General features: G+C 33.0%; 2 protein-coding genes across 5 annotated transcripts; one reads left to right on the top strand and one right to left on the bottom strand.

The window, feature by feature from the left end:
* The first annotated feature begins 3,484 nt into the window (after positions 1-3,484).
* Positions 3,485-4,230, top strand: LOC107488259 (actin-depolymerizing factor 7-like). The gene is made up of 3 exons (XM_016108978.3): positions 3,485-3,632; positions 3,712-3,971; positions 4,073-4,230. Exons 1-3 carry the CDS (start codon positions 3,630-3,632, stop codon positions 4,221-4,223), a joined length of 414 nt encoding a protein of 137 aa, XP_015964464.1. The 5' UTR covers positions 3,485-3,629; the 3' UTR covers positions 4,224-4,230.
* A 65-nt stretch (positions 4,231-4,295) lies between these two features.
* On the bottom strand, positions 4,296-8,709 carry LOC107488258 (probable LRR receptor-like serine/threonine-protein kinase At1g63430). Of its 4 annotated transcripts, none has more exons than XM_052262449.1 (13): positions 8,077-8,701; positions 7,786-7,924; positions 7,586-7,657; positions 7,320-7,463; positions 7,077-7,226; positions 6,807-6,941; positions 6,649-6,719; positions 6,244-6,483; positions 5,953-6,158; positions 5,730-5,865; positions 5,483-5,640; positions 5,089-5,304; positions 4,296-4,998 (listed from the first exon to the last, which is right to left on the bottom strand). In XM_052262449.1, the coding sequence occupies exons 1-13, from the start codon at positions 8,168-8,170 to the stop codon at positions 4,753-4,755; spliced, it is 2,007 nt and encodes a 668-aa protein (XP_052118409.1). In that variant the 5' UTR covers positions 8,171-8,701; the 3' UTR covers positions 4,296-4,752. The 4 variants fall into 4 exon arrangements, with proteins under 4 accessions (XP_052118409.1, XP_015964463.1, XP_052118408.1 ...); XM_016108977.3 differs by having other exon boundaries at positions 6,807-6,923; positions 8,077-8,699; XM_052262448.1 differs by having other exon boundaries at positions 4,296-5,304; positions 8,077-8,709.
* Positions 8,710-12,051: the final 3,342 nt, after the last annotated feature.

Here is a 12,051-nt window from a genome sequence, read left to right as displayed (position 1 = left end):
CCTAATTGCCTTAATTAACGCTATGCTTCATCAACCAATTAATGGAGGAGTATGTATATTATCTATAGTAGTGTCCTTTCTCATCTTTTTAAATATAATTTTTATTATTATTAAATTAGAAGTTCGGTTCCACTCTCCCTTTTGAATAATCTTTTTTCAACTATGTAAATTTAATAATGTCACACATATTAAGTTAGTACTAATGAAACATCATCATCCCTTTTCTAAACAAACAAGACTTGAGCAAACTGGTTTTAATTAATTAGTTTAACGAAAAAAGTTTTACAAAAGCATTATATATAAATATGTATATTATTAATTAATTATATGTATTTTATATTTTAATATATATATTAATAATTAATTTTAATGTACCCAGCGCAGTATAGATGAAAACTTATATGATCAACTCTCAAATTGATAATCTCTTTTTCTTTTTTTTTTTCTCTGTCTATTATCTTCGTTAATCAAAGTTCAATTTAGTTGCTAAATAACTTAATTTTTTTTATAATGTCAGTAATTATAAACAATTAATTGAATAATGAAGTGTAATAATTTTAGCAATAAAATTAAACATTTTAAAATGACAAAAAATAAATTAAACCATACGCTCATACTTATTACAATCTTAAAAACAAATTTGGAAATTTATTCTACTCTTTTTTTATTAATCTTATTGTGAGAAGGATATGCATGCTATATATGTGCACAATGACAAACGTAAGGAGGAACAAAACTATCATGGAAGCATGCACAACATGCATGCAGAATGAGGGGAGAGGTTTTTGGTATAATACCTATAAAATATATGTAGAACCTTGTTTTTATTTGTATGTATATAGTGCCAGATATGTATGTCCCTATAAGTAGGAGTCCCTAACTTTATTTGTTCTTAACACTACTTGACAAAATACTTATATATATAGTGGAAGCTAAGCTTATACATAGTGTAGGGCATGCAATAAGCAATAATTATCGATCGTGTGATACTTTCTAGTCTTCAATGGAGTACTACCCACTACTACCAGGCATCTTACATATATACATTTACATGTACAGATCGGATTTCAATTGTAGTATACAATGACAAATTATATACGAAAAAAATATTTTATATATACTATTTTTGGTAAGATAAAAGACTTTTCCTCTGTACCATATAAAGAAGGTGTGCGAAAGAGATGTAAAAAAAATTGTACAAATATTGTTTCTGGAAAAAAAACTTTGTTGTAAATGTCAATTGAAATCTTGAAGTTATGTTAATGAGGCCTGAATGGGACTTGTCTCTTCTAATGAATAATAATCTTGAAGTTATTGTATTTTTATTTTCTCTCACTGCAATCCTCATCCCCATAATTATCATTACTAAGATAGTAAGATAGCAATTTTTTTTGTTATTTTGTTATTTATTTATTATTATCATTATTATTTATTTTGTCGCTATCAAGCACGCACTACATACTCCACGTCTAATCAAATTTGACAACTTCTCTTTAATTATTATTCAGTGATTTCCGCATTATTTATAAGTTATAATATAATGAAATAGAAGTATATATTAATTTGGTTGTTTGTGGAGTGAAAAATAAAAGCATTTGGTTTATTAATTAGTCCCGTAACATCATCCACTATATAGGTATAACAAGCTGAAATATTTGGTGATAAGAAATTAGATTGACTTTTTGCTTATTTTAACATATCCAACTCATGACTTGTAATGACCAACAATGACATTGGCATTATTATAAGTGCTAACAAGAGTTTTAAATTTCTTTGATAAACTAAAAGAAGAATTTAACTAGGGTTTAAAAATTATAATTTGGCTGTACGATGTCGATGGAACCATTAAATATGCAGTAGTGCACTGTATAATAGTAAGAAAACTAGCTAATATAAGAAGTTAACACTATGCTGACTTTTAGTTTAAAATTAGAGTAATTGCTCGTGAAAATGCAATATAAAGATAAGCTTAATTATCAAGTAAATTGGTGTGACGATAATAAACATATATATTAAGTTTAGCTAGTGTTAATTATTCTCTACAATTAAAAAAATTATTTGAAAGGAACAGATCTTAAAAAATGACTCAACACAGAACAAGCTCTTCTGTATGTTCACTATGTTGTTTTTTGTGTAATGTGATATATTAGTTATATATATTTGTGGCTAAAAAATTTTGATACGTAAACAAAATGAGTGATATACTTTAATATGGTAATTTTTTGTGTTTTTTAAAATTATGAGAGTACACAAATCGGACCCTCTGAATTATTTGGTGATAAAATTTTGCTTCACAAATCGCACGGTCCGATTTGCAGCTGATGGAATTTGAAATTTGAAACGTAGAATTTGGACCCTCCGTTTCTTTTGTTTTGGGTAATTTTTTTTTTTACATTTTAAAGGACACAACTTGCAGGATCTGAGTTCTGCTTCCTCTGATCTCACAACGAGGTGAAGCACCCCTCCTCTCCATAAGCAAATTCAACACTTTCTTTGCTTCCATATTCAAATTAAATTTTCTATATTTGTTTTTCTTTTCGCATCTCAGCCCGATCCATTTACAAATTTATTCTTAGTTAATGAATTGTTAAATACAAAAAGTAAAATTTAAATTTTTAATATTTATTTAAGTAGATAAGTTGACCAATAATCTGATCAATTCAAATTACTTAATTTTGTTTTAGTTGGTTGGGGTGATTATTTTATCTTCAGTTTTTTGTATTTTTCTTGTTGGTCATGTCTTCAGTTTTTTGTTTCTTCTGGTGCAATGGGTATTATGGAACTGGGCCTTCCGATTTATCATGGATTACGCTTTGAAGTTGGATAACCATAGTTGAATTTGACCCTACAAGAAGAGTGGATATTCCAATTGATTTCTGATAATTATCTCAAAAGAACTACGAATTTTTTGACAAAAAAAAATTATCCAATTTTTTTTGAATTGATTAATCTTTATGTCAAAAAAAAAATACAATATTAATTTTTTGGTATAAGAACTAATTAGTCCCATAAAAATAAAGTTTAAAAGTCAAATTAGATATTTTATTTTGTCAAATATTTCATTGTTTTTTGAAATAATTGTCAAAATAATCTAAAAAAAAATTTTTCCATTCAAAAGTTTCTATCACCAAATCCAAAAAAAATATAAGTTTCTATAGTATAAATTTAATCAGATACATCCATAAATCACATTATTTAATGATTCTTAATTATTAGACATTTTTATACGAGTAATCAAATATCCCTCTCCTTGATAATTAAAGATAATTACGGATAACGACATAAAAAAATGAAGATAATTATGGAGAAAAAAATGTTTGTTAAAAGTATCTAAATAAGCATATAGTTAAGAAAAAAAGTTGATATTAATGGATAGGAATAATGATATGATATCTATAATTAAGGGTTGTCCAAATATGGATGATGTGGGAATTGGGTAATTAACTAATTATGTTAGTTAGTGTTGTGAAATTTTGCGCCTCTCGTGACTCCAAAAAACAAGGATCTTAATTCCTTAATTTCTCTGCATAGCTTTTCCTTCCATTTTCCCATTCTCTGTTGCTTGCTCCCCCCCACCCTTTTCCTTCTTTCCACATTTCGCAGGGCGCTTCTTCATTATTCTTGGCAAAATGGTATCTCCATTGCAATCAACGCTAGTTATTGTTATTAAATAATAATAATTAATTATTGTTTCTGTTTTATGCATGGCAGGCAAATGCGGCGTCCGGAATGGCTGTGCACGATGAGTGCAAATTGAAGTTCCAGGAACTAAAAGCAAAGAGGATCTATCGATACATTGTATTCAGAATTGATCAGCAACAAGTTGTGGTCGATAAATTAGGAGGACCTCATGACACCTACGACGATTTCCAGGCCAGTTTGCCAAACGACGAGTGTCGTTATGCTGTCTACGATTTCGATTTCACTACCGACGAGAAATGCCAGAAGAGCAAGATCTTCTTTGTTGCATGGTATGATAATATTCTTAGATATACAATCATTCATGTATTTTCTGTTATTTATAATATTTAACAATGCGTGCGTGCGTGCGCACGTGCGTCCATGCATGCAGGTCCCCTGACAGTTCAAGGGTGAGGATGAAGATGGTGTATGCAAGTTCCAAGGACAGATTCAAGAGGGAGTTGGATGGCATTCAAGTCGAACTTCAAGCAACTGATCCAAGCGAGATGAGCTTGGACATTGTCAAAGCCCGAGCCATCTGATCTTAGAAGGCATCATCAATTCAATCCCTCCTACTGTTTGTTTCATCATTTTCTTCTTAGCTTGGATTCAACTTTCACTAATCCAAAACAAAACTCACTCGCATGTACTATTATTATCTTCGACTTCACTCAATTATATGCTCAACAGATATATTATTTTAGAGTGCCTGCCACTATTCTCTCATTTTCTTTTGTTTTCTTCTATGTATATTGATACAACCTGTTCTGTACTATAGAAGAGGAATAATGAATGAGTGGCTTGAAACTCAAGTTTGTTAACATATACATGCATGCACTCTAAACTCTAAACCTAATCCTAATATACATAATTCTTCTATTCAACAATTTCTGGAAAGTGCTTTACAACGAGGCCTTGTCATGATTAAACCTAGCATAATCCCTTCTATAGCAATCATTTACAATAGGAAGAGATAATTGAAAAGAAAGACAAGAATAAGTGCTGCTTGCTCTTGTATATCTATGTATGCTTTAGTGTAGGATCTGTTAGTTCTTTGAGTTTTGAACTCAATTATGATAAGAGTGCAAGTTCAGCCCAGGCCAATGATGATGACTTGAGCTCCACGCTAGTTGACGTGTCGATTCTGCTCTCAAGCATGACGCATAATTCTCGCATAGACGGGCGAGCAGTGGTATCAGGGTTGATACAGAGGCTCACTACTTCACATATCACTTTGAGGTCATCATATCTGAAATGTTTCAATTCCGGATCCACCACATATGACATCACTTCTGGCATTTCAAGATAGTCCTTGGCCTGCAGAGGCATCACATATACACGTTTAGCATAACCACTTAGCCAAACCAAACGTTTTTTAACATAACATTTTGTCAAGTTTTTCATTACCCAATCAACCAAGTACCCCTTGTTCTTGCAGTATGGAAGTCTTCCACTGATTATCTCCAGTAGAAGTACCCCGAAAGCATGTATGTTTCCTTTTGTATCGAGATGGCGAGCCTCCACGGAATTTGGAAGGACACAAATAGCACCTTGACTGCCAATAGAACCAGAATTCTTTTCTGATCTTTCAAGGATTGTCTTCCAACTTTCGAAATCAACCAACTGCAGTTCAGGTCCAAAGCAATGACAATCTTAAACAAGATGTTGGTTTCTAATAATACATAGCCATGTGCATTACTCTATTCCACTTATTCTAAAACCGGAATAAGATGTTATTAAACATAATCATAATTGCTTGTGATTGCTAATTTACAAGATTTGAACTAGTTAGCATGCAAACCTTGGGGGAAAATTCTTCTGTAAGGTATACAGCACTAGAATTCAGCTCTGAAATAGTGAATGGAGGCTCAATTTCCGTATGTAGATACTTGAGCCCACGCGCAATGCCTATTATGATTTTCATACGCCTTGTCCAGGAGAATTGACATCTTTCTCCGTCTGTAGTCGTAAATTTCATGTTTAATGAACTGGAAACGCCTAAATTATAATACACAAGCTAAGAATCATTGGTAAGAAAGTTGACTTACAGCAATGTAGGTGCTCATGAAGTGTCCCATTTGAAGCATATTCAAAAACTAACATCCTTGTAAATGGAGTGCTCTCTCTACAATACCCCAGCAGTTTTCCTGTATTCTCATGATCTAACCTTGCCAAGTCTGCCACCTGAATGCCATGATAGCATAAACATTAGAGAACTTAGCTAAATATTAAATCTTGCAATTTCGTAAGCACTTGAATGTTTGCATTTACCTCTCTTTGAAAATAGAGTTCAAGATATCCTGTCCAATGCTCCTCCTTGATGCAGAGGGAGATTACAGCAATCTCAGGTCCACCTTTCATGGTTCCCTTGTAGACCACACTGTCCGGTGATGACCCGATTATGTTGCTAAAGTCTTCGCAGGCAACTTCAAGCTCTTGTCTGGTATACCTTCTCACATCCTTCAACATCTCGGGGTCTGTACAGTAATAAAGCTAATTACATTGAAAAACGGCTCTATAAACATTAATGTGAACAGATAGTAAAACAAAAAGAAGCTGAACCTATATATACTGTCGTGCTGTCGTTCTGGCTTGTAGATTTTTTCCAAGGAATAATGATGGATGCTTTTTTATTCCACCTCTGAAGGGCAGCGAGAAGGGCAATCAGAAAGAGAGAACCAACCATGGTTCCCGTTATTATTTCTAGAGCCAGAAGCCAAACAGGTTTTGATGCTCCATGATGCTTCGACACATACATATTAGGATTCACCAATGGCTGGCTTCTTGCAGGTGATGCACCGGCTATGAGATAATATTTCATAGTTAGTTTAGGAACACTAGGTCTTACGTTTCTAAGTATCACAGTAAATGACACTTTACTTTTTAATCTATGAGATTATCTAGGAAGAGAAATCTCAATTACATTCATCATTTTTGAATACTAAAAAAAGGTCATGTCCTGCATACCACATTGAATAGAGGGCCGCTGCTTTGCATCTTTGTTCTGAATCTGAAGGCAGTTTCCTTGAAAGTATAAACTGATTGGCAGAAAACATATTTTTGTTAAATATGATGGTGGACGAGAAAACCAACCAACCAAGATGATAATGGTATCAGAAGAATACCTTGGAAGATAATGCAAGCAATCAGGTATGCTGCCAACTAAATAGTTATACGAAAAGTCCGCTACTTTTAACTGAGACCAACGACAGAAGCCAGTTAAATTTGCATTTGTAGCATACCTGAAGAAATTATGGGAACTTTAAGGCATCAATTAACTAAAGTCAAACTTTGATTGCCATAACTAGCATTTTTCGAGGTTCACTTAACAAAGAATTATGCGAATAAGGATACAGAATGCCTTAACCAAAGTATACCAACTAAATTGTACTCACATCCCATTGATAGTTGAGGAAAAATTTGAACTGTCACCACCAGGAACAGGCCCTTGGAGCTTATTCCTATCGAGCCGAAGTTCTTGAAGGTATTTCAAATTCCCAAGCTCCGGAGGTAACCTGCCAGTCAGATCATTGGACTGCAGATTCCTACAAAAGAACACACAGAGAGGAATAAGTATAGGAGTAAACTGGAAAGAGAGTCAATATTTGTTTATCTATTCATCGTGAATTTCTTTTTACATGTTCACGAGTTCAGTTAAATTTCCAAGCTCTGGAGGAATTGGTCCGGATAACTGATTATTTCCCAAGTCCAGCACCTTAAGGGACTTCAACATGCTCAACTCTTTAGGTATTATTCCTATGAGTTCATTGTCGCTCAAAATTCTACAAACACGAAAAACCAAAGTTTAGCTTCAACCATGACATTCTAGAACTAAGAAACTTGGTGATAACATAACAGTGATCAAAACAGAAGGTATTCAAGGAAGAGGGGAAAATGAACATACAGTTCTTGCAAGTAGGTGATTTGCCCCAACTCTGGTGCAAGAAATCCCTTCAACGATGATCCTGAAATGTTTCTGCAAAGAACAACCCCAATCAATGTGCTAACTCAGAAAATTCATTTCATCATATTGCTCATAACAATCATACAAGACATTTCAAATGCAACAGAAGCAGAAGGAGCAATAAAAAAGTAATATCTTACAGTTTGATGACATGATCTCTAGCAGTAGTGCATAAGACACCAAACCAGTTACAAGGATCTGAATCTATCGTATTCCAATTGGATAGAGCTAGAAAAGGGTCATCATACATGGCTTCTTTGAAGCTAGAAAGCGCCCAAACTGCACAGAACAAATATAAAGCAATGCAACTTCATTACATTGAATTGAACCCCACAATGTATAAAGTTAGCACATTACTACAACGAAAACAAGATTTGAAAAGAAAAAAGTAATCAATTGAGATCTGAAAACAAAAGGAGTGAATGTCATACCTTCATTTGGGGGCAGAGAATCAGAAGCCACAAGAGCGACCATGGAAACCAAACCCAGAAACAACAACAACAATGAAGTGCATAGCTTCTTCATATTTCCCTTTTCTTTCTCCCCCTAAAGTTCTCCACTTTCTGTTATATATCTAACAAGAACCAAAGACCTCTTCTTTCCAAGAACAAAAACAGCAGAACCGAATACATGACTGAAGAATATATGAGCTAGTTGCTACAACCACTTCAATGGTTCCAAAGAATGCATGCTAATTAGCAGTTTAAAATGATTGAGATAAACAAAGTGAGGAGGGAAAGAAAAAAAGGAAGCAGTTTAAAATCCAAGAATTAGTAACTGCCACTGGAAAGAATAACCAACTAGCTGGTTGGGAATTTGGGATGAGAAGGATGGTGACAGTGACACTGGAAACTGAACTCAAAGTGTGAAGAAAACCCAGAGAAGAGTGAGAACAAAAAATTGAAACTTTGATTCACAGAGAGTTTAGCTACCAAGTGAGTGCCAAGAATCAATGCATTTTCATCAAGAAAACTAGCCTCTTAATTAGCCTGAAAAAAAGGCACCTTTATGTTGAAAATGGCGGTTTTTTATTATTAAAAAATTGAACCTTTTTATTTTTGGGATGTTGCTGTTGTGCTATGTGACACTAATTAGGGATTAGAGTGAGCTAATTGGTAAGACTAGGAGTCCATTATTAACAACTAATTTGAGGGTTAAACAGCCAGCGATCATAATTATGAGGTCCTCAAACTATTAGGTAATACTATTATTCTATTCTATTTATATTATATTTATAATTTATAATGATAAACAAAAATGACTTTAGCAATTATTTTATTTTATTTGTTCAATTTGTGTTGTCCCTCCTCTCATGGATTCAATTCAATTTAACATGTAAAGTCAGTGTCAATCAATTCCGTAGTTTTCTTTTCTTTTTTAACAAATATTCTGACTTTTCGTTCATCTAAGATGTTATTTCATGATTAAACTTTGTTATTTATTATATTTTTTCGTTCTTAATATTTTAGAATTAATATAAAATTATAAAAAAAACAAAGTAGTAATGAATTAATGATTTATCTTATTTAAAGAAAAGGAATAATGTTACAAATTACTATCGTATTAATTTTTTTGTAGTGGCATATAGTTTATCATTTTCAAAAAATATATATAAAAAATTAATTTTTAAATAGTTAATACGGGCCTGCTACACATACAAGCAAAAAAGCTCTACAAGTTTTACAAATTCCCAACCCACACATCATTCACACGCGCACTCATCTCACTTTGAATGGAGCGTAAATTACACGCGCCCCACTCAAACGGTTTCTCTTCGCAAATAGCGCTCCTTAATGGCGCACTCTTCCACTTCTCCAACCCGTTCAAAGAAAACACAAACCGTCCATTTTCGAGCAACATTCCAAACTGCAGAGATAGCACTTGTCGCGAAGACCAGAACTCTCTATCAACACAACGTAGAACTCTCGATCAAGAATCTCAAGAAAAAACGAGGTTATAATACTCAAGGTACGTTATGTTACTATTTTACTCATATTCTATATTTTCCAGATTTCGAAAACGAAGAACTAGGTTTTACTGTTCTTCTATGTTCTTCTAAGTTTTACTGTTCTTGTTCTAAATCTCATTTTACAGTTTTTAATATTCTACTTGTTCTACGTTTTACTGTTATTCTTGGTTCTAGGTTATAGTGTTCTTCTTAGTTGTTCTAGGTATTACTGTAGTTATTTTTTTAGTTCTTCTGGTAATTGATTGTTTGGAATATAATGCGTAATTTGCTGGGTGTATATGGAGTAACTTGTTGGGTGTATATCACATACTTTGTTGGGTGTATATTTCTGAACTGATATACTGTAATATATTCAACAGTTGCACTGTTCTAATATTTGATTGTTCATGGGTGTATATTACTTGACCTTGTAATGTTGTTTGTCCTTGTATATTAATGCATGTTTGAGTGATATCTGACTGATATCTATGGGTGTATCTGACTTATATCTATGGGTGTATCTTATTTATATCCTTGGGTGTATCTTGCTGATATCTATGGGTGTATTTTTCTGAACTAATATACTGTAATATATATCAACAGTTGCACTGTTCTAATATTTGATTGTCCATAGGTGTATATTACTTGACCTTGTAATGTTGCTTGCCCTTGTATATTAATGCATGTTTGAGTGATATCTGATTGATATCTATGGGTGTATTTGACTCATATCTATGGGTGTATCTTATTTATATCATTGGGTGTATCTTACTGATATCTATGGGTGTATTTTTCTGAACTGATATACTGTAATATATATTCAACAGTTGCACTGTTCTAATATTTGATTGTCCATGGGTGTATGTTGTCTGACCTTGTAATGTTGCTTGCCCTTGTATATTAATGCATGTTTGAGTGATATCTGACTGATATTTATGGGTGTATCTGACTCATATCTATGGGTGTATTTTATTTATATCCTTGGGTGTATCTTGCTGATATCTATGAGTGTACTTTTTATTTCAGAAAAAATGGCAAACAGAAACCAAGCTGGAAGAAATGTAAGTGTGCTTAGATGAAATAAATGTCAGCTAGGTAAATGTGTTTAAAAAGTAAATAACTCTATATTACATTTCTCAATTAATATGGTTGATTAAACATAATATTCTTTTTAACTGTAGGACCACTTTAGAGTGGAATATGCTTCCAGGATTCTATTCCATGACATGAATCTAGACAAAGCTGAAGCCATTAGGAAAAGTAATGCAATAAGACTGTCCAAGCCATCCTCATTTTTATTGAGTCCATATTGTCAGATAGATTCTGAGAATATTGACACTGTTTAATGTAAATGTTATATAGTCCTGTAACAAATTGAACACATGCTGTAAAAAATTTTCAATTATAGTCCAGTTTATTGTAAAATTTCTTTCAATAATTAAAATCTCTCAGCTGTATTCAAAATGTATGAATTACATGTACTATAATATGAAGGAAAAAATCAAACCAAATATACATCCATAACTTACCATTTTTTACACCCAAAGAATGTTGAATATACACCCAAAAATCTATCCCCCTGATGCTTTATCCCTAAAACCCTAAACACGAAACACTTAAAACCTAAACCCTAACCTGTACCCGTAAACCATAAAACCCTAAATCCTAATACCCAACCCTTAAACCATTGTAAAAAAAATAAACAGTATTTTATAACATTGAGATCCTTTGTGTGCTTCTCATCCCTGTCTAGAAGTAGTGATCCAGATAGATTGGAACCCATATATGACGGTCTTCATAGAGATCTGTAGAATACACCTAAACACAGACTATAAATACACTCGAAAAAAATTAAATTTACACCTCTGCTGCAGATTTTAAACAAATATTACCTGAAAGTCACTTGTTGTCCACAAGACCAAAATTCAGCAGAAATTCATTCCAATTCCTATCAAATGAGTCTTTACTATGAGAGTTCCAAACAACTTCACTCATTTCTTGTTCAATTTCTGCATGTCCCTTGTACTCGTTTAATTTGCTTGGAATCTTCTTCATGATGTGCCAAATACACCAACGGTGAATTGTTGTTGGCATACAGGCCTCTAAAGCTATTTTCATTGATGCGCATTGATCGGCGAAAAATCCTTTCGTAGCATTTCCTCCCATGCAACGAAGCCAACATTGAAATAACCATTTGAATGATTCAATTTCTTTGTTTTTCATCAAAGAGCATCCAAGAAGTGTTGACTGACCGTGGTGATTCACCCTAACAAAAGAACCACAAACCAAATTATACCTGAAACAAATTACCATAGTGCAGAATGGAAAATCATTACGTACACCCAACAAAAGCTTTGTATACACCCAAAAAACACCCAATGTACACCTCTGCGGCAGATTCATAAAACACATTAATTTAGAATCATAAAAAGGAACAGTTTATTACCTGTTTGTATTG

This window comes from Arachis duranensis, chromosome 5 (assembly GCF_000817695.3).
Source record: "Arachis duranensis cultivar V14167 chromosome 5, aradu.V14167.gnm2.J7QH, whole genome shotgun sequence".
NCBI classification, from domain to species: Eukaryota; Viridiplantae; Streptophyta; class Magnoliopsida; order Fabales; family Fabaceae; genus Arachis; species Arachis duranensis.
The sequence above is the reverse complement of the archived record's forward strand: the minus strand, read 5'-3'. Positions and strand labels throughout refer to the sequence as shown.